This window comes from Hylobates moloch, unplaced genomic scaffold (genome assembly GCF_009828535.3).
Source record: "Hylobates moloch isolate HMO894 unplaced genomic scaffold, HMol_V3 SCAFFOLD_4, whole genome shotgun sequence".
Lineage (NCBI taxonomy): Eukaryota > Metazoa > Chordata > Mammalia > Primates > Hylobatidae > Hylobates > Hylobates moloch.
The window spans coordinates 26,606,031-26,633,443 of NW_026652279.1; the positions used below are offsets into that span (position 1 = coordinate 26,606,031).

At 47.4% G+C, this 27,413-nt stretch overlaps 1 protein-coding gene across 3 annotated transcripts in view; it reads right to left on the bottom strand.

Moving 5' to 3' along the window:
• The window catches only part of LHFPL4 (LHFPL tetraspan subfamily member 4), a 56,457-nt gene extending 30,533 nt beyond the window's left edge, over positions 1-25,924 (bottom strand). For 2 of the 3 annotated variants that reach the window (XM_058437228.1, XM_058437226.1), the window contains exons 1-2: positions 25,795-25,924; positions 24,384-24,954 (exon numbers count right to left, since the gene is read on the bottom strand). In XM_058437228.1, coding sequence (XP_058293211.1) covers positions 24,384-24,789 — 406 coding nt within the window. In that variant the 5' untranslated portion in view covers positions 24,790-24,954; positions 25,795-25,924. The remainder of the gene's footprint in view (positions 1-24,383; positions 24,955-25,794) is intronic. The other variant, XM_058437227.1, reaches the window with a different exon arrangement.
• Between the last annotated feature and the right edge of the window lie 1,489 nt (positions 25,925-27,413).

Sequence of the window (27,413 nt, forward strand, 5' to 3'; positions counted from 1 at the left end):
CCAAGTAGCTGGGACTACAGGCACCTGCCACCACACCCAGCTAATTTTTGTATTTTTAGTAGAGACAGGGTTTCACCATGTTGGCCAGGCTGGTCTCGAACTCCTGATCTTGTGATCCACCCACCTTGGCCTCCCAAAGTGCTGGAATTACAGATGTGAGCCACCGCACCTGGCCATGAATCACCAATGTTCTTAATGGCATATCTAGAGTGGTAAATTCTTTCCAGAAGGCTTTCAATTTGCATTGCCCAGATCCAACAGAGGAACAACTTATCTATGGCAGCTATCGCCTTTCAAAATTTATTTCTTAAATATTAACACTTGAAAGTCAAAATTACTCCTTGACCCATGGGCTACAGAATGGATATTGTGTTAGCAGGCATGAAAACAGCATTAACCTCCTTGTACATCTTCCTGAGAGCACTTGTGTGACCAGGTGCATTGTAAATGAGCACTAAAATTTTGAAAAGAATCTTTTATTTTATTTATTTATTTATTTTTGAGATGGAGGCTCATTCTTTCTCCCAGGCTGGAGTGCAGTGGCGTGATCTCGGCTCACTGCCACTTCTACCTCCTGGGTTCAAGCGAGTCTCTGCCTCAGCCTCCCAAGCAGCTGGGATTACAGGCGCCCACCATCACACCTGGCTAATTTTTGTATTTTCAGTAGAGACAGGGTTTCACCATCTTGGCCATGCTGCTCTTGAACTCCTGACCTTGTGATCCACCCACCTCAGCCTCCCAAAGTGCTGGGATTGCAGGCGTGAGCCACCATGCCCAGCTCTTTTTTTTTCTATCCTGAGCAATAGGTCTCAACAGTGGACTTAAAATATTGAGTAAACCATGCTGTAAACACATGTGCTGTCATTCAGGCTTTGTTCCATTTATAGAGCATAGGCGGAATAGAGTTAGCATAATTCTTTTTTTTTTTTTTTTTGGGATGGAGTTTCACTCTTGTTGCCCAGGCTGGAGTGCAATAGCACGATCTCAGCTCACCGCAACCTCCGCCTCCCAGGTTCAAGCGATTCTCCTGCCTCAGCCTCCCAAGTAGCTGGGATTACAGGCATGTGCCACCACACCCGGCTAATTTTTTTGTATTTTTAGTAGAGACAGGGTTTCACCATGTTAGCCAGGATGGTCTCGATCTCCTGACCTCGTGATCCGCCCGCCTTGGCCTCCCATAGTGCTGGGATTACAGGCGTGAGCCACTGCGCCCAGCCGAGTTAGCATAATTCTTAAGGGCCCTAGAATTTTCAAATGGTAAATGAGCACTGGCTTCAACTTGAAGTCACCAGCTGCATGGGTCCCTAACATGAGAGTCAGCCTGTCCTTTGAAGCTTTAAAGCCAGGCATTGACTTCTCCTCTCTAGCTATGGAAGACCTAGATGGCATCTTCTTCCAACAGAAGGCTGTTTCATCTACACTGAAAATCTGTTGTTTAGTCTAGCCATCTTCATCGATGACCTTAGCCAGATCTTCCAGTGACTTGCTGTAGCTTCTACATCAGCACCTGCTGCTTCACTTTGCACTTTTATGCTATGGAAATGGCTTATTTTATTAAACCACATGAACCAACCTCTGCTAGCTTCCAACTTTTCTTCTGCAGCTTCCTCACCTCTCTCAATCTTCACAGAATGAAACAGAGTTAGGGCCTTGCTCTGGATTAGGCTTTGGCTTAAAGGAATGCTGTGAATGGTTTGATCTTCTATCCAGACTCCTAAGGCTTTCTCCGCATCTGAAATAAGGCTGTTTTCTTTCTCATCATTCATGTGCTCACTGGAGTAGCACGTTATTTCATTCAAGAACTTTTCCTTTGCATTCACAACTTGGCCAACTGGCACAAGAGCCCTCACTTTTGGCTTATCTTAGTTTTGACACGCCTTCCTCACTACTTCATCATTAACAGCTTTTGTTTTTTAATAGTTATTTATTTACTTATTTTTTAGAGACAAGGTCTTACTGTGTTGCCCAGGCTGGTCTTGAACTTCTGACCTCAAAAAATCCTCCTGCCTCTGCCTCCTGCAAAGTGCTGGGATAACAAGCGTGAGCCACCAGACCCAGCCCACATTTCAATCTTTTGATTTAATGTGAGAGATGTATGATTCTTCCTTTCACTTGAACACTTACAGGCCATTGCAGGGTTATTAATTGGCCTAATTTCAAAACTGTTGTGTCTCAGGGAATAGGGAAGCCAAAGGAGGGAGAGAGACAGGGGAACAGCCAGCAGGTGTAGCAATCAAAATACGCACATTTATTTATGAAGCTTGCTGTCTTACATGGGCACAGTTCATGGTGCCCCAAAACAATTACAATAGTAACATCAAAGATCACTGATCACAGATCACCATAAAAGATATAATCATAATAGAAAGGTTTGAGATATTGTGAAAATTCCAAAAATGTAACACAGAGCCACGAAGTGGGCACGTGCTGTGGGGAAAATGGCTCCGACAGACTTGATTGACTCAGGGTTGCCACAAACCTTCAATTTATTAAAAATGCAATATCTGTAAAGCACAATAAAGCAAAGCACAATAAAACGAGGTACGCCTGCATATAAGCTTGAGTATCTATAAGCATTTCTGGAAGGATACAGAAGCAGCTTAATGACGGTTACCTCTGAGAAGTAGCCTGGGGGAAAGAGGGAAGGAGGCAGGGAAGGAGAGCTTTTAAGAAATATGAAACTCAGCTGGGCATGGTGGCTAATGCCTGTAATCCCAGCATTTGGGAGGCCGAGACAGGTGGATCATCTGAAATAACAATTTGAGACCAGCCTGGCCAACATGGTGAAACCCGTCTCTACTAAAAATACAAACATTAGCCAGGCGTGTGGTGCGCACCTGTAATCACAGCTACTTGAGAGACTGAGGCAGGAGAATTGTTTGAACCCGGGAAGGGGACGTTGCAGTGAGCCAAGATGGGCCACTGCACTCCACCCTGGGTAACAGAGTGAGACTCCATCTCAGAAAGAAAAGAAAAGAAAAGACTAAAAAACTAAAGGAGAGTTCAAAGGAAGATTACTTGAGTTTAGGGAATAAAACTAGGATGAGCCTAAGAAGAGGTAAAGAATAAGAGAACATATACTTTATACTCAGGTGCTTGTTTTCTTTAAAGCTTGTGCTATCAATGTACTTTTATGTAAAGCCTTTTCATAATGCATTTTATTCTGAGCTATTGTTTTTTAGTTGTTGTTGTTCTGAGATGGAGTCTCTGTCACCCAGGCTGGAGTGCAGTGGCACAATCTTGGCTCACTGCAACCTCTGCCTCCCAGGTCCAAGCAATTCTTGCTCCTCAGCCTCCCGAGTAGCTAGGATTACAGGTGTGCACCACTACACCCAGGTAATTTTAAAAATATTTTTAATAGAGACAGGGTTTCACCATGTTGGCCAGGCTGGTCTCGAACTCCTGACCTTAGGTGATCTGCCTGCCTTGGCCTCACAAAGTGCTGGGATTACAGGCATGAGCCGCCGTGCCCGGCCTTGAGTTATTGTTATTATTATTATACTTTAGAGACAAGGTCCTGCTCTGTCACCCAGGCTGGAGTACAGTGGTGTGATCATAGCTCACTGCAGCCTCAAACAACTGGGCTCAAGTGATTCTCCTGCCTCAGCCTCCCCAGTAGCTGGGACTAGAGGCACAAGCCACCACACCCAGCTAATTTTTAATTTTTTTGTAGAAATGGAGCCTCACTCTTTCTAGGCTTGTCTCAAACTCTTGGCCTCAAGCCTCCCTCCTTGGCCTCCCAAAGTGCTGGGGTTACATGCATGAGGCACCACGCCTGACCTATGCTTAGCTTTTTAATAGGGTTTCATTAAACAATGTTACACCATCCTCAAGAGGCCCCTGCTCAGCTGGGCACTCCTAGAGGGAGGCCTTTTTTGTGTTCAGTTGCCCCTCTACACATGACTCAACACAGCTGCCACCTGTTATAGGGGATCAGGCTGGGCGTGCTCAGGGTCTTCTGTCCTTGAACAGACTCTCCAGAGGCCCCACTCCCTTCTCCCCTGATGTGGCCTCTCTGATCTGCCACCTCCCGCTTTTTCACCTGGGTCCCTGTCTCCCAGGCCCTGCAGATGAAAGTTCAGCTATAGGGAAGAAACAGGCCTCAGTGGGGGCAGAAGATTCTGCTGCTGCAGGGGCCGTGGAGGACAGTGCAGGGCTGCAGAAGCTACCAAAGGTGCCTTCGCCTGCCCACCCCACGCCACATGTCCCCTGTGTGCTAGGATGCTCCTCAGCAAGAGAAGGAAAATGTCTACAAGTTCAAAGGGGGCAGGCACTGGAAGGTGATCCAGCACCAGGTATTACAGTCTCCAAAAGCTGCTTGCCATAGCATCTGCTGGGGCTGAACCCACTGAACCATCCCCTAGACCCAGACCCCTCTTTTCAGGCTGTCCCTAGCTGAACTGTGTAGATGAGTTCACCAAAACATATGTGCTAGAAGGTTCGTAGGAGCTTTACTCACAGTCCCAAATTGGAAACAACACAAATGTCTATTAACAATGTAATGGATAAATAAATTGTGCAGTTTAATCCAACGAAATAGTATACAGCGGTGAAGACGGACAAACTGTGGCTACCTGCAACAACCTGGATGAATCTTAATGTGAAGTAAAAGTGTGATTCCATTTATATACATTTCAAAAACAGGCAAAACCAGTCTGTAGGGTTAAAACTCAGGCCAGGTGCGGTGACTCACGCCTCTAATCCCAGCACTTTGGGAGGCCGAGGTGGGCGGATCACGAGGTCAGGAGATGGAGACCATCCTGGCTAACATGGTGAAACCCCGTCTCTACTAAAAATACAAAAAATTAGCCGGGCGTGGTGGCAGGCACCTGTAGTCCCAGCTACTCAGGAGGCTGAGGCAGAAGAATGGCATGAACCCGGGAAGCAGAGCTTGCAGTGAGCTGAGATTGTGCCACTGCACTCCAGCCTGGGCAACAGAGCGAGACTCTGCCTCAAAAAAAAAGTCAGGATTACCTTTGGAGGAATGACTGGAAGGGGGAATGAGGTTTATGACCTAAGTGCTTTTTTCATAGTCATGTTCACTTTGTGATTTTCTTTGGGCTGTAGATTTATGACTTTTTTTAAAAAAGAAAGGTTACATAGGGTCGGGCACAGTGGCTCATGCCTGTAATTCCAGCACTCTGGGAGGCTGAGACAGGTGGATTGCTTGAGTCCAGGGGTTTGAGACCAGCCTGGGCAACATGGCGAAACCCCATCTTTACAAAAAATACCAAAAAATTAGCCAGGCATGGTGGTGCATGCCACCATGCAGTAGTCCCAGCTTGGGACTTGGGAGGCAGGAGAATCATTTGAACCTGGGATGCAGAGGTTGCAGTGAGCTGAGATTGTCCCACTGCACTCCAGCCTGGGTGACAGAGCAAGACCTTTACTTAACAAAAAAAAAAAGGGGGGGGGGTGTTGCATACCATGATGTGTAATAAGTAAACATTGGAAATAGCTTAAATGCCCACCAATAGGTAACTGATTAGGTATAGTGCCCCTTTGCAGTAGCATTCAATAATAAAATTAGTCATTAAAGAGAATGAGGAAGCTCCTTATGTGCTGATGTGGAATGATCTCTGGATACCCTGCTAAGTGAAAGGCAAGGCTCACGGTAACAAATACTGCACAATGTTCCCATTGCAAAGAGGCAGGAAATCATACGTATGTGGGGGTATATTTTCTTGCAGGTACATAAAATATTTTCAGACGTATTTATAAGACACTGACACCCTGGCTCCTTCTAAAGAGGCGCATTGGGTAGCTGGAGGAGCAGATTTTTCTCTGATAACCTGTTGCACCTTTTGAATTTGAAGCCGGGTAAATAAATTACCGACAGAAACCATAAAGTAGGTGGGGGTTGACTGCTAGTAAATGACTATTACCAGAGATTTTCATTCGCTTGGAATGAAATAATTAAAGCAGCAAAGAAAGGCAATGCAGAGGTCAAATGTAACTTATAGAAATCATGGATTAATCTCAAAAACAGAAAAATGAAACCTTTAAACCTCTTTTGACTGAGCTTGCCAATTTACAGGAATTTATTGTAAGAAAATGTTCACAGATGTCCCTAAGATTTAACTATGAGGATGTTCATCATGTTGCTGTTTATAAAAGAGAAAGAGGAAGGGGAAGAAGAAAGGAGGAGGAAGAGTGTAAGAGCAAGGGGAGGAAAAGGAGGAGAAATAATGAAGGAAGGGAGGAAAGACAAAAACTACTGTATCGATACGGGAATATAGCTCTTTCATACCACAGAGTACTATTCAGCTACTAAAAGTATATTGAGGAAGGTTTGTTTTTTTTTTCTTTTTTTTTTTTGAGACGGAGTCTCGCTCTGTCGCCCAGGCTGGAGTGCAGTGGCGCAGTCTCGGCTCACTGCAAGCTCCGCCTCCCGGGTTCACACCATTCTCCTGCCTCAGCCTCTCCGAGTAGCTGGGACTACAGGCGCCCGCCACCAGGCCCGGCTAATTTTTCTTGTGTTTTTAGTAGAGACGGGGTTTCACCGTGGTCTCGATCTCCTGACCTTGTGATCTGCCCGCCTCGGCCTCCCAAAGTGCTGGGATTACAAGCGTGAGCCACCATGCCCGGCCGAGGAAGGTTTAATGATATATAAGAAATACTCATGATGTGTTAGGTCTCAAAAGGCTTTTAACACTAACAAACAACTTAATTTCTTTTTGGGAAAAAATGTTCACATAGTGACAGCAAATAGTTATATAGAACTTACCATGCCAGGCACTATAATAAGTACTTTACACATGCTAGTTCATTTAATCTCTACAACTCAATGGAATAGATACTGTTATTATCTTCTTTTTACGGATGAGGACACTGAGGTGCAAGAGGTTTGAGGTTATCCAAGTTATCCAGGGTCACACAACTGGTAAGTTGCAGGATTTGGACCCAGACAGCCTGCTTCTAACCAGCACTCTATACTGTTACGAGTATAGACCATGCAGTGAAGAATGACTATTGCTGAGAGAGTAAGACTACGGGTGTAATTCTGCTCAAAATGTATTCTCCAATGTTTCCACAAAGAACAATGATAATTTTTTAAAAGCAATAAAATTCTTAGAAAAGGTGAGATATACAAAGAATCAGTGTAGCACAGAATACACAGCCATCTGTTTGTGTATGCTGACAGTCCCTCCTTCAATTTGGGAAGGTTTTTCCAGAAGGACCTGGCTGGGTTTGGGACTGAGGGGAGTCCAGTGAATGATTTCTGTCCACACTGGGGCCACAGCTTGCTTGCTTGCTTGCTTTCCTTTATTTTTATTTTTATTATAATTTTTTTTGAGGTAGAGTCTCACTCTTGTCGCCCAGGCTGGAGTGCAGTGGCGTGATCTTGGCTCACTGCAACCTCTGCCTACCAGGTTCAAGTGATTCTCCTGCCTCAGCCTCCTGAGTAGCTGAGACTACAGCCACGCACCACCACGCTCAGCTAATTTTTGTATTTTTTTAGAGAGGGGGTTTCATCATGTTGCCCAGGCTGGTCTTGAACTCCTGACTTCAGGTGATCTGCTCGCCTCACCCAAAGTGCTGGGATTACAGGCGTGAGCCACCAGGTCTGGCCAGGGGGGCCACAGCTTTCAAACGGAATGGCTTCCCCAGGACACAAGGGGGCCGTGGTGACAACTGTCTCACAGGGAGATCCCCCAGGAGAAGGAAGTTCAGGAAGTGGGTTGGAGATGCTTGTCCACAGGCCCTCCCTACCAGGTCTGAGCACTCGGCTCTGTTCCTGCCTATCCAGGGCAGGGACTTATCTTACAAGGGAGACTGAGCTTCTCCTTTTAAAATCTGAGACATCCAGGCCCAATCTTAATGCCCCTATCAGCTCCTAGGAGGCGACTCCTGTCCCATTCAACAACCTAGATGCTGAGGCCAGCCTGGGAGGTATCCTAGATCCTCCCTTTCCCTCACCTCCCACACACAATCCATTTACAAAGATGACTGACTCAACCTCCAAAAAACGTCCAGCACCAGACCCCTTCTCTCCATCTCCGCTGCTAGCTACCACCTTGCTCCAAGCCCCATGACCTTCCTCCCTGCTTAGCACAGTCACCTTCAAACTAGTTTCTCTGCTTCTACCCTTGCCCCACCATCACCTGTTCCCCATTCAGCATCCAGAATGAACATTCAAAAACAAATGGTATCATGGCCGGGCACAGTGGCTCATGCCTGTAATCCTAGCACTTTGGAAGAGTGAAATGGGAGGATTGCTTGAGGCCAGGAGTTCGAGATCAGCCTGGGCAACATAGTGAGATCCTATCTCTAAAAAAAAAAAATTAATAGGAGGCTGAGGCAGAAGAATGGCGTGAACCTGGGAGGCAAAGCTTGCAGTGAGCTGAGATCGTGCCACTGCATTCCAGCCTGGGTGACAGAGTGAGACTCTGTCTCAAAGAAAAAAAAAAATCAGCCGGGTATGGTAGTGCACGACTGCAGTCCCAGCTACTCAGAAGGCTGAGATAGGAGGATCACTTGAGCCCAGGAATTTGAGGCTACAGTGAGCTATGATCGTGCCGCTGTACTGCAGCCTGGGCAACAGAGCAAGACCCTGTCTCAAAAAAAAGAAAGAAACCAGCTCTCCTACTTAACTTTCTCTCCATGGCATTCAGAATAAAATCTTGCCAACAGCTGACCATGGCTTCCAGGCCCCAGCCTCCCTCCATTTCCTCTGGTGCCACTCAGCCTCTCGCTTGCGCTCTGGCCACACTGCCCTCCTTTCTGTTCCTGAAAACGTGTCAAATTCATCCCCTCTCCCTGGGACACTCTTTCTCTAAGTCATTTAGTCTCAACTCGTGGTTCCAGACCTTGAGGGGCTCACAGTTTTGGAGGGGGGCACTGTTGGGAACACAAATAATGACATCTGGCATCACAGATGACTTGTGGAGAGATGGAACCCCCATCACTTTGTGGGGTAATTATTTGGTAAAAGCATTTACTCTCATCTGACACCCTAGGCCCAGCCTGCACGGAGTCCACAGCCTGTTAATAACCTTGGCATCTGTCCCTCCTCGGGGTCCCCCTATTGTCCTAGGCTGCCTCTGCCACATCCACCTCTAGGATTTGGTGAAAAGCCTCCCACCGCTCTCACCATCCCTTCCAAGTCCACCTTCTCCTGCAGACATGTGGCCTTCCTCAAGCCTATCTTCCTGAGCCCCTCAATTGCTAATTTGCCTCCTCCTGCTCTGACTCCTGTCTGGCAGTTGGTTTTTCTGGCTCCTCCTCCTCCGCCTGCCCCTTAAGGTTGCTGTTCCCTAGGCTGTCTCCTCTCCCTCCATACATCCTCCCTGGGCAATTTCATCTATGCTCAGATTCATACAATGATGCCTCAAATCCCCATCCACAGCTGAGACCTTCTCATCCCCAGACCTCAGTAACACTCACTGGACCTTTCCTCTTGCACATCCCGTAAGAACCTCAAAATCAGTGTTTCCCAAACGGACCTTCTCTTCCTCCACCCTAGATCTAATCTTCATCCTATGTCCTTTGTGAATGTCACTCCATAGACCCAATTATCTATAAGAAACTTAGAGTCATCGTCACAACTGCCTTGTCCTCAAAACCAACACACCCATTGGTCTTCTAAATAGGTCTCCAATCTTTCTCCTCCTCTCCATCCACCATCCTTGGCATCTCTCACCTGGACCGCCTTCTTCCCGGGCTCCCTCCTCCCATCAAGCCTCCAACTGGTCCATTCTCCACAGCAGCCTCCCAAGTCATCTTTCTAAACCCACATCTGACCCTGGTCACTCCCATGCCTGAAAGTGATTGTCCATCTTCTAGGAATAAGACCCGAACTCCAAAGCCACTGTCAAGGCCCTCCGTAAGCCAGCCCTAACTACTTCTCCAGGCTCCTCTCCCAACTGTTCCCACTTTTCAACCCTTTCTCCCTTGTTCTAGCACAGGCCATGGAATGTTGGAAAGCTGAAGCCAAAGTGACTTGATTCTGGTCACACAACAACAAATAATAATTGCTAACATTTATTAAGTGCTTTGTTTGTGCCATGGTGTGCACACAAATTCACAATCAATCCTTCAACAGCGCCATGAGGCAGTTATTATTGTCCCCATTTTATAGGTGAGTAAACGGAGACTCAGAAATCAGGTAATATTCCTGAGAACACTTAGTTGGTAACACCACAGTCAGAATTTAAATTCAGGTTTTCTTTCTTTTTTTTTTTTAGACGGAGTCTTGCTCTGTCACCCAGGCTGGAGTGCAATGGCGCAATCTTGGCTCACTGCAACCTCCGCCTCCCCGGTTCAAGTGATTCTCCTGTCTCAGCCTCCTGAGTAGCTGGGATTACAGGCACGCACCACCATGCCCGGCTAATTTTTTGTATTTTTGGTAGAGATGGGATTTCACCACATTGGCCAGGCTGGTCTCGAACTCCTGACCTCAGGTGATCTGCCCACCTCGGCCTCTCAAAGTGCTGGGATTATAGATGTGAGCCACCACACCTGGCCCAAATTCAGGTTTTCTGACCACTAAACTGTGCTGCCTCCAAAGGAATGGGTGGCAGAGCTGAGACTTAAATCAGATATCATCATTAATTCATTCAATAGACATTAATTAAGCACCTATGTGCCAGGTACAGATTCCTGATCCAGGGCACTCATAATGCATTAAACTCCTCTGGGGCCGGGCATGGTGGCTCACACCTGTAATCCAGCACTTTGGGAGGCTGAGGTGAGGGGATCACTTGAGGTCAGGAATTCCAGACCAGCCTGGCCAACATGGCAAAACCCCATCTCGACTAAAAAATACAAAAATTAGCTGGGTGTGGTGGTGGGCGCCTGTAGTCCCAGCTACTTGGGAGGCTGAGGCAGGAGAATTGTTTGAACCCAGGAGGCGGAGCTTGCAGTGAGCCGAGATTAAGCCACTGCACTCCAGCCTGGGCAATAGAGTGAGACTTCGTCTCGAAAAAAAAAAAAGAATAGTTCAACCCTTGTCCTCCTGATACCTCCAATCCATCCTCTCCACCAACAACCAGATCCAATCATGTTCCCCTCAGACTTGAAACACTTCAGAGCCTTTCTAGGTATAACACTAAACCCAGCAACCATAAAAGAGGGAATTGATGATTTGCTTATAGTAAAAAGAAAACAATTTCCCCATGGGGGAAAAATCCATAGACAAAGTCAAAAGATAAACTGGGAAGCAATATTTGTAACTCATCTCACACACAGAAGGCTACCTTTCTTAGTAAAGAGCTCTTACAAATCAAAGTGGAAAAATGCCATTACATTGATTTTCAAAATTTAAGAAATGACAGTTTAAAATATATATATATAATATAACAATTACATATATAAAAGAGGTATTTGATCTCATTCATAATAATAGAAAGGCAAATTACCACAATAAGAGAGTGTTTTCTATCAGGGTGGAAAAAAATGAAATATTTGATAACACACTCAGTTAGCAAGGACATGGAGAAACAGGTACTATCATACATCACTGGTGGGAGTATAACTTTGTACAACCTCTGTGAAGGACACTGTTGATAGATCTGTCAAATTGTAAATGTATATACCACTTAATCCAGCAACCCCCCTTCTAGGGCTTTATCCTTATACTTACATATGTATTAGATTATTTACATATAACATTATTAACTGAAGCATTATTATAGCAAAATATTGTAAATAAATATTAATTAAATTGTGATGCATCTATAGAAAAGTTTATTACGCAGTTGTTAAGAAAAAGGTGGCTCTTTATACACTGATATGGAACTATCTCCAAGATGTATTGTTGAGTAAAAAAGCAAGCCACAGAACCAAATGTTTAGTATATTACCATTAGTGAAGGCTTGGAAATATGTCCACAAATTCTTTGATATTTCTCCCTTCAAGAGAAGGATCCTAATTCTCCTCTTCTAGAATGTGGGCTGGATTTAGGAACTTACTTCTTGTAATAGAGTGTGGCAGAAGTGATGGTGTGTGATGTCTGCTATCAGAACTTATAAAAGGCAGTGTGATAGCCAGAACAACCTTGAAAATGAAGAACAAAGTTGGAGGACTCACACTTTCTGATTTCAAACTGACTAGAAAGTGATAGTAATCAAGACAGCCTGGGCTGGTCATAGTGGCTCATGCCTGTCATCCCAGCACTTTGAGAGGCTAAGAGGGAGAATTGCTTGAGCTTAGGAAGTTGAGACCAGCCTGGGCAATATAGCGAGAATCCATCTCTTCAAAAATTAAAAAAAAAAAAAATTAGTGAGACATGGTGATGTGTGCCTGTGGTCCCAGCTACTGGGGAGGCTGAGGTGGGAGGATCAGTTGAGTAAGGCTACAGTGAGCCGTGATCACACCACTGCACTCCAGCCTGGGCGACAGAGTGGGACCCTGTCTCAAAAAAAATAAAATAATAAAAAATAAGAAATGAAAATCAATTTTAAAAATAAAATAATTTTTTTTTTTTGAGATGGAGTCTCACTCTGTCACCCAGGCTGGAGTGCAATGGCATGATCTCGGCTCACTGCAAACTCCACCTCCCGGGTTCAAGCGATTCTCCTGCCTCAGCCTCCCTGAGTAGCTGGGATTACAGGTGTGTGCCAGCACACCCAGCTAATATTTTTTGTATTTTTAGTAGAGACAGGGTTTCACCATGTTGGTCAGGCTGGTCTCAAACTCCTGACCTCATGATCCACCTGCCTTGGCCTCCCAAAGTGCTGTGGTTACAGGCGTGAGCCACTGCACCCAGCAAAATAAAAATTATTAAAAAACAGTCTGGTCTGGCATAAGGATAGACATATAGACCAATGGAATAGAACTGAGAGTCTAGAAAGCAATCTATGTATCTATGGTCAATTGACATTGGACAAGGGTACCAGAACCATTCGATGGAAAAAGAACAACCTTGGTGCTGGGAAACTGAATAGCCACATGCAAAAGAATGATGTTGGACCCTGTATCTCACGCCATATTCAAAAATTAACTCAAAGTGGATCGAAGGCTGGACACCATGGCTCACACCTGTAATCCCAGCACTTTGGGAGGCCAAGGCGGGTGGATCACATGAGGTCAGGAGTTTGAGACCAGCCTGGCCAACATGGTGAAAACCTGTCTCTACTAATAATACAGAAATTAGCCAGGTGTGGTGGCGTGTGCCTGTAACCCCAACTAATAGGGAGGCTGAGGCAGGAGAATCACTTGAACCCGGAGGGCAGAGGCTGCAGTGGGTCGAGATCGCACCACTGCACTCCAGCCTGGGTGACAGAGCAAAATTTCGCCTCAAAGAAAATAAAAAGGCCGGGCGCGGTGGCTCACGCCTGTAATCCCAGCACTTTGGAAGGCCGAGGCGGGCGGATCACGAGGTCAGGAGATCGAGACCATCCTGGCTAACACAGTGAAACCCTGTTTCTACTAAAAATACAAAAAAATTAGCCGGGCGCGATGGCGGGCGCCTGTAGTCCCAGCTATTCGGGAGGCTGAGGCAGGAGAATGGTGTGAACCCGGGAGGCGGAGCTTGCAGTGAGCAGACATCGAGCCACTGCACTCCAGCCTGGGCGACAGAGCCAGACTCCATCTCCAAAAAAAAAAGAAAATAAAAAAAAAGAAAATAAAAAAAAAGTGGATCAAAGACCTAAATGTAAGAGCCAAAACGACAAAATCTTTAGAAGAAAATAGGGGTAAATCTTTGTGATCTTGGATTTGGCAAGCCACTTTGGGAACATCTGTCATTTTCTCAAAATTTTAAATACAGAGTTCTCATTTGTCCAGGCAATTCTACTTCTAGGTAAGTACCCAAGAGAAATGAAGGCATGTGTCTACCTAGAAACTTGTACACAAGGCCAGGCGTGGTGGCTCATGCCTGTAATCCCAGCACTTTGGGAGGCCGAGGTGGGAGGATCACCTGAGGTCGAGAGATCGAGACCAGCCTGGCCAACACGGTGAAACCCCATCTCTACTAAAACTAAAAAAATTAGCCAAGCGTGGTGGCATGTGCCTGTAATCACAGCTACTTGGGAGGCTGAGGCACAAGAATCGCTTGAACCCAGGTGGTGGAGCTTGCAGTGAGCTGAGATCACACCACTGCACTCCAGCCTGGGCAACAGAGCGAGACTCTATCTCAAAAAGAAAAAAAAAAAAAGAAATTTGTATACAAATGTTTATAGCATTCTTCATAATAGCCAAAAGGCGGAACAACCCAAATGTCCATCAGCTGATGAATGGATAAACAAAACATGGTATGTCCATTCAAGGGGATATTATTCAGCCATAAAAAGAAATGAAATATTGATATGTGCTCTAACACGAATGACCCTTGAAAATGTTATGCTAAGCGAAAAAAGTCAGTCACAAAAGACTATATAGTGCCCTGACGTACTCACACCTGGCTCATACCTGTAATCTCACCACTTTGGGAGATCGAGGTGGAAGGATTGCTTGAGTTCAAGAGTTCAAGACCAGCCTGGGCAACACAGAGCGACCTCGTTTCTACCAAAATTTAAAAAAAATTAGCCAGGCATGGTGACACGTGCCAGTAGTCCCAGCTACTTGGGAGGCTGAGATGCAAGGACCATTTGAGCCCGAGATTGAGGCTGCAGTGAGCTATGATTGCAACACTGTACTCCAGCCTGGGTAACAGAGCAAGGCCCTATCTCAAAAAAAAAAAAAAAAAAAAGTCACATGTTATATGATCCCATTTATATGAAGTGTCTAGAATAGGCTAATACATAGAGACAGAATATAAATTAGCGGTTGCTTAGGGCTGAGGAGGATGGAGGGTCAGGGGTTAATGGGTAATAGCTAAAGTATATGAGGTTTCTTCTTGAGGTAATGAAAAATATCCTAAAACTGGTTGTGGTCATGGTTTCGTAACTCCATGAATGTATTAAAAACCATGTAATAGTTCACTTGATATGGGTGAATTATATGACATATGAATTATATCTCAATACAACTGATACCACAAAAAGGGGGTGGGCAGTGTGGCTTCTTCCTTTTTCTCTCTCAGAGCACTCATTCTCAGGTCTCCTGCCAGCACCCACATGAATGAACTTAAAAGTGGGTCCACGGCCGGGCACGGTGGCTCACACCTGTAATCTCAGCACTGTGGGAGGTCGAGGCGGGCAGATCACGAGGTCAGGAGATCGAGACCATCCTGGCTAACACGGTGAAACCCCATCTCTACTAAAAATACAAAAAAATTAGTCGGGCATGGTGGCGGGCACCTATAATCCTAGCTACTCGGGAGGCTGAGGCAGGAGAATTGCGGAACCCGAGAGGCAGAGCTTGCAGTGAGCTGAGATCGCCCCACTGCACTCCAGCCTGGGCAAACAGAGTGAGACTCTGTCTCAAAAAAAAAAAAAACAACAAAGTGAGTCCTCTACCTCTAGCCCAGTTATCCTTAGGATGACTATAGCCCCAGTTGAGGTCTTGGTTGCAACTTCATGAGAGACCCTGAGTCATAGCTACCTGCCCATCTAAGCTGCTCCCAAAGTACTGTGACTTTATAGAAACAAAGATCATAGGCCGGGCGCGGTGGCTCACGCTTGTAATCCCAGCACTTTGGGAGGCCGAGGCGGGCGGATCACGAGGTCAGGAGATCGAGACCACGGTGAAACCCCGTCTCTACTAAAAATACAAAAAAATTAACCGGGCGTGGTGGCAGGCGCCTGTAGTCCCAGCTACTCGGAGAGGCTGAGGCAGGAGAATGGCGTGAACCCAGGAGGCGGAGCTTGCAGTGAGCCGAGATCACGCCACTGCACTCCAGCCTGGGTGACAGAATGAGACTCTGTCTAAAAAAAAAAAAAAAAAAGAAACAGAGATCATAAATGTTTATTGACTCAGGCGACTATGTTTTGGGGTGATTTGTTTGTTTTTGTTTTTTGTTTTTTGTTTTTTTTTTTGAGGCAACACCTCACTCTGTCACCCAGGCTGGAGTGCAGTGGCACAATCACGGCTCAAAGCAGCCTTGACCTCTCTGGGCTCAGGTGACCCTTCCATCTCAGCCTCCTGAGTAGCTGGAATTACAGGCGTGTGCCACCATGCCCAGCTAGTTTTGGTAGAGATGGGGTTTCACCATGTTGCCCAGGCTGGTCTCAAATTCCTGGGCTCAAGTGATCAGCCCACCTCAGCCTCCCAAAGTGCTAGGATTACAGATGAGTGCCAGTGCGCCCGGCTTGGGGTAATTTGTTATGCAGCTATAGATAAACAATACACTAATTATGTAAAAACACCATTTACATTTGCTTGCATATTTAAGAAATTTCTTGGAAACAATACTCAAGAAACTGGTAATGGGGGTTGTCTCTGGGAGAAACAGGTGGGGGTGAGGATGCAAAGGAGACTTATGTCTGCCTGTGTACCCTTCTTACCTTCCAAATTTTGTCTCATGTACATGTATTACTTTTCCAAAAAGTCAAAAGTCTGGAAATAATTAAAATAAAAATTAAAAAAAAAAACCCTTCAACAATGAACTGCTGTCTACAAATAAAGTCTAGGGTCAGGCATGGTGGTTCATGCCTGCAATCTCAGTACTTTGGGAGGTTGAGGTAGGTGGATCACCCAAGGTGAGGAGTTCAAGACCAGCCTGGACAACATGGTGAAACCCCGTCTCTACTAAAAATACAAAAATTAGCTAGGCATGGTGGTGGGCACCTGTACTCCCAGCTACTCGGGAGGCTGAAGCAGGAGAATCGCATGAACCTGGGAGGCAGAGGTTGCAGTGAGCCGAGATCACACCACTGCAATCCAGACCGGGCCATACAGTGAGACTCTGTCTCAAAACAAACAAACAAACAAACAAAAACAAATAAAGTCTAAACTCCTTATCATGACTTAGAAGGTCTCTACAATCCAGCTCTGGCCCACTTCCCCAGTCTCAACTCTTACCTTTCCTGGCCTAGTTGCTTAGAGTCCCCAGATACAGCAACTATTCCCACCTCCATGCCTGTGATCATCCTGTTCCTTTTTCCTACTCATCCTTTAAGACTCAGCTCAAATGTTACCCTTTTGGGAAGACTTCTCTGGCTCTCTTTAACTGTGTTGGAAGTCCCCTCCCTGCCCTCAGAATACCTGGTGCATGAATCTCCCATTTCATGTATTGTACCACATTGTGATGATCTGTTTTTGTTCCTGCCTCTCCCATCAGACTATGAGCTCCTTGGGAGCAAGGATTCTTACTCAGGATTTCTAGAGGCTAGCACAGTGCCTGACACACACACACACAACACCGTCAGTAAAGGGTTGGTGTGAGAAACAAAAGAAGAGGGGTGGGGAGAGGGTAGTGAGGCAAAAGTAAAGGGAGGGAAGCAAAGGAGAACAGAAGAGAGGAAAGAAGGTAAAACAGTGACTCAAAAGTACTAAAAAAGAGAGAGGAAAGAAGGGAGAGTTGGGGGAGGAAGAAAGAAATGAGGGAGGAACAGAGGAAAGAGGGAGAGGAGGAGGGAAAGCAGAAAGAAATTCTCTCAATGTTTTTATCAGTATCATGCACATACAACAAAGACAGTGGAAGAATAAAATTCCAAATCAAATCTGAAACAAGACCCAGGGCAATGTGCTGGGCATGGTGGCTCAGGCCGGTAATTCCAGCGCTTTGGGAGGCCGAGGTGGGAGGATCACTTGAGGCCAAGAGTTGAACAGTCTGGGAAACATAGTGAGACCCTGTCTCTACAAAAAATAGAATAAAGGCCAAGGTGAGCAGATCACTTGAGGTCAGGAGTTCAAGACCAGCCTGGCCAACATGGTGAAACCCCATCTCTACTAAAAAATACAAAAATTAGCTAGAAATTGTTTGAACCCAGGAGGTGGAGGTTGCAGCGAGCCAAAATCATGCCACTGCACTCCAGCCTGGACAACAGGGCGAGACTCCGTCTCAAAATAAATAAATAAATAAATAAATAAAATAAAATAATTAACAAGGCATGGTGGTGTGTGCCTGTAGTTCTAGTTACTGAGGGAGCTGAGGTGGGAGGATTTCTTAAGCTCAGGAGCCCAAGGTTACAGTGAGCCATGATCGCACCACTGCACTCCAGCCTGGACAACAGAGCCAGACTCAGTTTCAAATAAAAGAAAAGAAAGAAAGAAATGGAGAGAAATGTAGATGAATATTCTATGCCATAGTGATGGAAGTTCCTGGTTGAGGTTCCTAGCCCAGAGACCCTGATAATTAAGAACACACATCTGGGTCAGGTGCAGTGGCTCACGCCTGTAATCCCAGCACTTTGGGAGGCCGAGGCCAGCTGATCACTTGAGGTCAGGAGTTCTAGACCAGCCTGGCCAACATGGTGAAATCCCGTCCCTACTAAAAATACAAAAAATTAGCCAGGTGTGGTGGCACGTGCCTGTAATCCCAGCTATTCAGTAGGCTGAGGCAGAAGAATCACTTGAACCCGGGAGATGGAGATTGCAATGAGCTGAGATCGCCCACTGCACTCCAGCCTAGGTGACAGAAGGAGACTCGGTCTCAAAAAAAAAAAAAAAGAACACATATCTGGAAGGCTGAAAGGTACTCACTTCTAGATCCCCCAAAACCCCCCTTCCTGCCTCCTCCCACCTCCAGGGTCCACCAGCTTCCATTCCATTCTACACATTCTATTCTCTGCTGTGGTCCAGGCACCGGGTGGTTGGTGCCTGGCACACAATAAGCACTTAGTATTGAATGAATGTGGTCAGAACCACCTCCCTTCCATGGAATGAGGAGAGGTCTGGGTACAAGTCTCACTCTGTCACCATGAACTTGTCCCTTCTCTCTGAGATTCAGACCCAATCCTTACATCTTTAAAATGAGGGAGTTGGGGGAAGTGGGTTGATAAGACTCCTTCCAGCTGACAGTTTATGCCTTCTTAAAGCCCTTTGGTCATCCCAGCAAGTCCAAACTTTAAGTATCAAGGATCCCTCACAAACTGCTCTTCCCTCGGACTATGTCACAAGAGTAATAGCGACTATCTATCGAATGCTTCTCATACACCAGGACCACACTCAGCATTTTACCCCCTTCATTTCCAAAGCAGGTGCAATGATAATTTCTATTTTTATAGATGAAGAAACTGAGATTCAGAAAGGCAAACCCATTTCTCCAAGGCCCACAGTTGGAAAGTGGCAGAGCAAGGATTCTAAGTCCTCTATTCTTGGTTCATTTTATTTTTGAGACACGGTCTGGCTCTGTTGCCCAGGCTAGAGTGCAGTGGCATGATCATGGCTCACTGCAGCCTCATCCTCCCGAGCTCAAGTAATCCTCCCACCTCAGCCTCCTGAGTAGCCGGGACCACAGGCGAGCACCACCACATCCGGCTAATTTTTAAATTATTTGTAGAGATGGGGTCTCACTATGTTGCCCAGGCTGGTCTCAAACTCCTAGCCTCAAGCAACCCTTCTGCCTCAGCCTTCGAAAATGCTGAGATTACAGGCCTGAGCCACTGTGCCTGGCCATAAGTCCTGTGCTCTTACACGACTAGCACATACTTATCCTGGCACCCCGACCCTTAATCACACTTCAGCTTGAATCTCTAACCCAGTTGGGAGTGTCTCCTGGCTAACTACACCAGGCCTACAGGTAACATTTAGTCCATGGAGCTTACAGCTCTGTAATTTTTGTATTCACTTCCTGGGCTCCAGTTCAGTGATACAAACAGGTTCTAGATCTGTATTAGACTTGTATTGAGTTTTAGCTCCATCTTTTACTAAATGTGTGATGTTGGAGCAAGTTATTTTAACAGATGAGGATTAAATGACAATGAGTGTGAAAATGTCTAGCATAGAAGCTGGCACATTGGATATTCTTAGTAAATGGGAACAACCAGGTAAAAAACGTAGCAGAGATATCCTGCCTCTCTACTTAGTTAGCAGTTGACTCTTCTGGCAAAAACATGCTGTTGCTATCCCCACCATTAATCCTTCTTTAACCAAGATCTCGGAGATTTCTGTTCTTTGTTTTGTTTTGTTTTGTTTTTTGTTCTGTTTTGTTTTCTTGAGACAGGGTCTCACTCTGTCATCCAGGCTGGAGTGCAGTGGCATGATCATGGCTCACTGCAACCTCCGCCTCTCAGGCTTAAGTGATCTTCCTGCCTCACCCTCCTAAGTAGCTGGGACTACAGGCACATGCCATCACAACTGGCTAATTTTTGTATTTTTTGTAGAGACAGGGTTTCACCATGTTGCCCAGGCTTGTCTTGTACTCCTGAGCTCAAGTGATCTGCCTGCCTCAGCCTCCCAAAGGGCTGGTATTACAGGCATGAGCCACCGAGCCCGGCTGATCTCAGGTTTTAGAGTCAGACATACGGAGTTACAATTCGGGCTCCACCACTTACCAACTGTATGACCTTGGACAAATGACTTTTTCCTCTTTGAGGCTCGGCTCGATCTCACCTATATAATATGAATAATGGTACCTACTCCACAAGATTGTTGTGAGTATCAAATTATATAATGCATGTAAAATGTTAGCTATTTTTCTTTAATAATGATAACAGTCATAGCAGTATCCAACTGCTGCTGATTAAAGTCGAAATTCTTTGACCCAGCATACTGTGGCCCCCATAAGTCCTTCCTCTCCTCTCCTCATGCTGCTCCCCTATGTAGATGCCACACTCAAGCCAGATGTGTCTTTCTCACTGCTATGTCTTTGCTCATGATCTTCCTCTCCATTCAGAATGCTCTCTCATACCTCCCACCTGGTTAACACCCTGCCCAGCTCAAGCCTCACTTCCCAACTAAGCTGGCAGCCCCCTCTGCTGCTCCAAGTTTCCATGGCATTTCCAGCCCGCACATATTAGTGCTCAGACTGCCCAGGGGAAAACTTCTGTTGGCCCTTGTCTTGCCCATGCTACCCCTCTTCCAGTGCTCACACTTGATTTATCTTTGAGGGAATTGGCCTTTCTCCACTATCAGTCCATGTGTAGTTCCAGGGATAGGCATGTGGCTCGGGCCTTAGACAAAGTCACCATGATTAATTAAGAGGTGGACACTTGACCAAGCTGGGCCAATCTGGCTCAGCCCTGGAACATTTGCTGGAATTATTCTTTTTCCACAGGCACTGCTAAGCTGAAACAATGTAAATTAGATCTACTAGTAGCCTTATTTGTCACCTTGAAGACAGAAGTGGATTTAAAATGAGGGAGCACAGAGGAACCAAGAAATGGAGAGAGACAGATTCTTCATGGCATGATTTGAACATCTGGATCTGTCCATGCCCGAAGCCAAATACTCCTGACTTTCAAATTAAGTGAGCCGATAAACCCTAGCCTCTTTATTTTTTTCCAATTTATTTAAGCCAGCTCGAGTTGGGTTTCTGTCATTTGCCCCTGAAAGATTGCTGACTAATATAGTGACCTAACTAGACAGCATGCTCCCTGAGAGCAGGAATTGCATTTTATAGACCTAAGATCCTTGGAGACAGGGATGATGTCTTATGCATCTCAGTATTACAGGACTAAGCATAGGGATGGTTATGAGCAGGTGAAGAACAAACAAAAGAATAAATATCTTTTTGTATTTTCCCAATGCCCCCATGCTCTGCACTCAGAAGCCCCTAAAATACTTGAATAAAAGTTAACAGGAACATGGTGGCTCATGCCTGTAATCCCAGCACTTTGGGAGGCCAAGGCGGGTGGATCACCTGAGGTCAGGAGTTTGAGACCAGCCTGGCCAACATGGTGAAACCCCATCTCTACTAAAGATACAAAAAATTAGCCAGTCACTGTGGCAGTCGCCTGTGATCCCAGCTACTCAGGAGGCTGAGGCAGGAGAATCACTTGAACCCAGAAGGCGGAGCTTACAGTGAGCCAAGATCATGCCATTGCGCTGCAGCCTGGGCAACAAGAGTGAAACTCCGTCTCGAAATTCAAAAAGAAGTTAACAGGTACAAAATCGTATGACAGGCACTTTAATTCTTATCTGACAAAAACAGAGCCCTTTGATTCGCCACAGTTCCTCTGAGGATGACTGATTTATCACTTTCTGAATGGAATGATCTTGATGAAAGAGTTGTCCCAGGATCCCCACAGGACTGAAAGAGATACTTTATTTTTTACTTATTTTATGGTATTTTTGGCAGAGACAGGGTCTTGCTATGTTGGCCAGGCTAGTCTCTAACTCCTGGCCTCAAGCAATCTTCCCACCTCAGCCTCCCAAAGTGCTGGGATTATAGGCATGAGCTACCATGCCTGGCCAAGAGATACTTTAAATCACCTTCTCTACCTGCTCCCAGTCCCCTGTTGTACAAATGGGAAATTGAGATTTAAACTAAAAGGCTTACTTAACACTGCAAGGTGAGTCACAGACCCAAGTCAGCCAAGAACCCCCACCCCAGGACTTGTAGTCGAGTGCTCTGGCCTCTGGCCTGGTGTCACTTTATTAAGCAAAGTGAATCAGTCACTCACCCAGAGAACTCAGAAATCTCTGAACAAAATGGAATAAACTGCTCAACTCTGCCAACTGCCCCCTCAGCCCACATGGGTGGGGCAGTAATGCAAGGAAAAGTGCCCTGGGCCAGAAGTCAAGGACCCCCGGCTGTAGAACTAGCTTCCTCCCTTACCAGCTGTGTGACCTCAAGTAAGCCCTTCCCGTCTCTATACTCAGTTTCCTCTCTCTAAAACAGGGGGAGGGGAAGGTGGGATTTGAAGGAGCTGATCTCTAAGGTGCCTGAAATTCTATTATTATATGGGGGTTGTTGGACAATTCATCAAATCCCCAAGATTAAACCCACACAGATTACAGAGAATTTGAAGGCCAAGAGGTCAGCAACCCATCTGCAGACTTCAAATTAAGGTTGATGAATTGAGGATTCCAGCTTGCCTTTGCAGGAGAAATAGAACGGAAATACATAATATCACCTCCCTGAGTACCACAGAGAAGTATGGAGCCATATCCCCCATATCCTATAGTTCACCTTTCTCACCCTCTTCAAAGATCCACATCTAAACTGAGTTGGGTGAGATGAATTTGAAACAAGCCCATTAGAATGTCCACATCTGCCTTCTTAAAAGTAGTCCTTTTAGGAGTCTGGGCAATTCTTCCAATGAGGCAGTAATTCCTCCCTGGATTTGTAAAACTCCTCTTGTGGAAACAGACCAGCAGACCAGCCTCATGACTTTGTCCTCACACCTTGGCTGTCATTCCAAGTGACAATTATCAATTTGATGACCCATTGTATTCTCTATACTTGACCTGGAGTGACTTCCAGCCATTTGCAAAAGTTACATTCCTCCTTTAAAAGATAGAGGTTTCTCCTCAATGAAGATATTCAAGTGATTACACCCCATGCTCCAAAGCTAATTCCCTGCAATGCTCTGAGCAATGGAATCATCAGCAAGTGATATAATGCATCCTCCATGGGGTCTCTTTTGGAATGGCAGTCACTTGTTGAATGTCCTGAGGTGCTTATTTTAAAAAACCATCTCTGCTGCATGATAATCACATTTCCCTCTTCTCTTTCTCATCCCTGGAAGACTCCAAACTTTTCCCTTCACCAGCTCTCCTCCTCCACCCCTCCCATCCCCTGGTCCCACTTTCCCCAGCCCAACTCTCTTCCCTGCCAGCAATTAGGCAAAAGCCCAAGTTGCTGAGTCTTCAAAATCTATCTCTGATCGAAAGGTGGGTGGAAGTGGGGGACTCTAATGGATCCTGGAAAACTGTCTCAGCATTTCTCATTCCCAAAAGGCCCTTCTCTGTTTCTTAGGGTAAGATGACTGTCTTGGTTAAACATTTTGGAGGGCCGCAGGGACTCACTCCCATTGGCATGGCACCAGACCTTTCTTGCATGGTGCAGGGGTGGGAGGTGGGGATGGAGACCTGCCCTCCAGAGACCCATGTCACCCAATGCTTTCAACCACTCACATCTCAAACACTGGATAAGCACAATAGACAGCCTCTCCCCCTTATCACAGCATTTTAAAGGTTACAAAACACTCTTTCATTTGTCCTTTTGGAATCTTCTCCACTGTTTTACAGATGAGGAAACCGAGCCTCAGAGAAGTAAAGTGAAACACCCAAGTTGATAGTGTCAACAAATTAAAAGTCCACGCCAGATCTCTTGATTCACCGTTTCATGCTTTTTTTTCAACATAACAGAAATCGATCATACCTACAGTAACCCCTCATTCAGATAAATATTTCCCCCAAGACAGCCAACAGAGACCCTTACAGACACTAACTTAATGCCAACCCAGCAATAAATGCAGTGTACCCATATCCAAGCATACAGACCCACCTACCCAGTCCCAAGGCTCTGTCCCCTGCCCTAAGGTGTCTCTCTCCAGCGCACCACCACCCCCTCCCGCCCCCAGTACCCACTGAGGGTCCGTCAGCCAAAGAGGTGAGTGTCTTAGCACAGAGAAGCAGAATCTATCTGACTCCTTCAGGAAGGGGACCTGGCAGGAAGGAGCCCCGTCCCTGGCGCTTGTTCTGGGGCTTCCGCCCACCCCCTCCCCTACCTGCCAAGAGCTGCATCCAGGCGCAGATCTTGTAGACCGTAGCTGTGTTGCAGAAGAAGAAAAGCGCAAAGCAGGTGATGCAGCCGAGGATCAGCACCATGGAGAGCAGCACGAAGAAGGCGGCCGCCTTGAAGGCGCTGGACGGGATGGTGCTGAAGTCGGTGAAGGAGCCCCGGCAGGTGAGCTCGCGGCCCGCCAGCCCGCTGCCCACGCAGTAGTGGAAGAGGCCGAAGTAGCCAGGCTTGGGGGTGCTCACGCTGTCGCCCACCCAGTAGGGCTGGATGAAGACCACCACGTTGATGATGGCGAAGCAGATGGTGAAGATGGCCCACAGCACGCCGATGGCCCGCGAGTTCCGCATGTAGTGCTCGTGGTAGAGCTTGGAGGCCTCCTGCGAGGGCAGCATGGTGCCCGGAGGCGGGGCCGGCGGCGGCGGCGGCTGGCGGGGGCCGCCGGCCCGGGACGGAGCTCCGGGCTGCCGGGCGGGAGCTGGGGACGCACGCGAGAAGCGGCCCTGAGTCAAGGAACCCGCGAGGGCGGGTCCTGGGGCAGAGCTGGGGGCGTCTGGGAGCTGATAAGGGGAGAGAGGAAGGGGTCATGAGAGTGTTGAGCGGCGTCTAGAGGGACTGGCAAAGGTCTCCTACTGGGGGGCCTAGGAGGGGGCCGTGAGAAAGTTGGGGGGCGCCTGGGATGGGGATATGAGACCTGTAAGTGCGGGGGGAGGTGCTTGAAAGTGGCCATGGGGGAGTTGGGGAGGGGGTTTGAGAGCTGGTATTACGGGAGTAGGAGGGGACAAGGGGAGGTGGAATGGAGGCTGGAGATTGGTATTGGAGGACTAGCAGAGGGGCTGAATTTAGGGAGCTCAGAAGGGAATTTGGGGACTGGTATTAAGGGGTAGAAGGAGGTCTGGTATTGGGTGTCTAGGAAGGGACTATGAGGCGGTGGTGGGCGCCTCTAGGATGGGGGAAGAGGGAATTTAAGAGGCTGGGACTGGGTGGTTGGGAAGGTAATATGGGGGCTGGGACGGGGAATGGGGGCTGGTATGAGGGTCTAAGAGGGCAAAGTGGCAGAATTAGGATACAGCTAGAGCGGGATCGGGGGCTGGGACTGCTGGACACGGGGCGAGGACGGGGGGGCTGTCCTCAGAAGCCAGGGCTGGAGGTAGGCTGGAGGGAGCCTAGGATTGGCGGGCCAGGGTTGGGGAGAGGGGGTTTCCAGGCCAAAGGAACGAAAGACAGGGGCTGGTGAGCAGAGGGGCCCGCGAGGAGCAGGCGGTGGGCAGGGGCTGTCCCCGGGGGGCCGGGGAGCGGCCGGGCCCAAGTAGGGCCGGGGTTGGGGGGGCGGCTGCCCCGCGCCAAGGCCGGACGCGCGCGAGGCTGCGGCCGCGGGGAAAGGGTGCGGGGAGACCAACCTGGGCACGGCCGGGGGCAGCGAATCCGGAACTGGCACGGCCTAGGCGCCGCGGCTCGGCGCTCCCAGCAGCGGCTGCCTCGGCCCAGGCGGCGGCCTCTGCGCGGCCTCCATCTTGCTCGGGTTCTCCCCGGAGCGCGCTCCCGCGCCGAGGCGCGCGCTCTAGTGCACCGGCGCGGCCCGGCGGAGGCACGCTCCCGCGCGGGCGTGCGGGACGGGGCGGGGCGGGGCGGAACCGGGGAAGGGTGCTCCAGGTTCTGGCAGTTGGGGGGAAGGGTGGCCACGATACCTGGGGTCCCCTAGCCGGGGCAGCAAGCACCCCTCTACAGTAGGGCCCCCGATGTAGGGGACTCCCTTCTTCCAGCCTGAGCTGAGGGGCTGTGAGGCCCCACAAAGCCTACGGGAGTGGGGGAGGAGCTGGAGGGGGTATTATTTGATAGGATTTGAACGGATCTCTTACTCCCAATTACCTCCCCTGGAACCTATCACAGTGCCTGAAGTTGCACCATTACGCTTTCAGTCCTTTAGGTCTTGGAGGCGTTGAAGGTTCCCAGAGTCTCCTAGGAAACTGCCAACACCCCTGGGAGAGGGAACCCCTTAAACTGGTAGCAGCCCACGCCTGCGATGGGGATTCGTTGGCTGCCAGGGCAAGGAGCGAGGCCTGGGGAACCAGACCCAGTGAGTACTAGGGGACAGGAGAGAAAGGGGCTGGGACATTTTTGGTTTCCCTCCCTACACTCTCCCCTGCCCCCAGCCCAGCGCCTGGCATGAAGTAGGCACACCATAAAGATGTGTTAAAGAACAAAGGCACACCATAAAGATATGTTAAGGAAAAAGCATCAAAGGCCAGGCACAGGGTTAGGCCACAGAACACCCCAGGGGCACCCCAAGGGGGAGCCGGCGTGGTTCATTTCTTTCCCTGCTGGAAAATAGCCTTTGGCTTAGGATCTGTCAAGATGATGTGGGTTTGAACCCAGACAAACTGAGTCTAAAACTGTCTCTGTGACCATGCGCTACCACTCTCTCTAAACCTCTGTTTCTTCATCTGTAAAGTGGGCGGCTTAAGTCACACTTCACAGGTATGTAAGTGGGGTGGGGCGGCAAAAAGCAATCCATGTTAGCAGGTCTCAAATACTGGACCCCATACACGGGTCAATCTCAATGTATATCTGGATTGGGCACAGTGTCTTGTGCTTGTCATCCCAGCTACTAGGGAGGGTAAGGTCGGAGGACCATTTGAGGCCAGGAGTTCAAGGCTGCTGTGGGTTATGATCGTGCCACTGCACTCCAGCCTGGGCTACAGAGACAGACCTCGTCTCTAAAAGAAATTTCAACAAGAAATACAATTTTATCTGCCAAAAAAAAAAAAAACCATGTAAGATTGCCAATTGTCTTTTTCCCAGTGGGGAAGTCGGACTGCTCTTTTTGTTTTGAAATTGTGTATTTCCTACTTGCTTCGTGCAAAAAAATCCACTTCTTTTAAGAAATAGTGGTGATAGTTAATGGGAGGTTTTTAAAATGTCTTTATTTGCCAAAATAAAAAGTAAATAGCCTATTTCAATCCCAAATTTTATTAAAGTTACGGATCCATAAAATCCCACAATTTGGAGACCTGGGAAC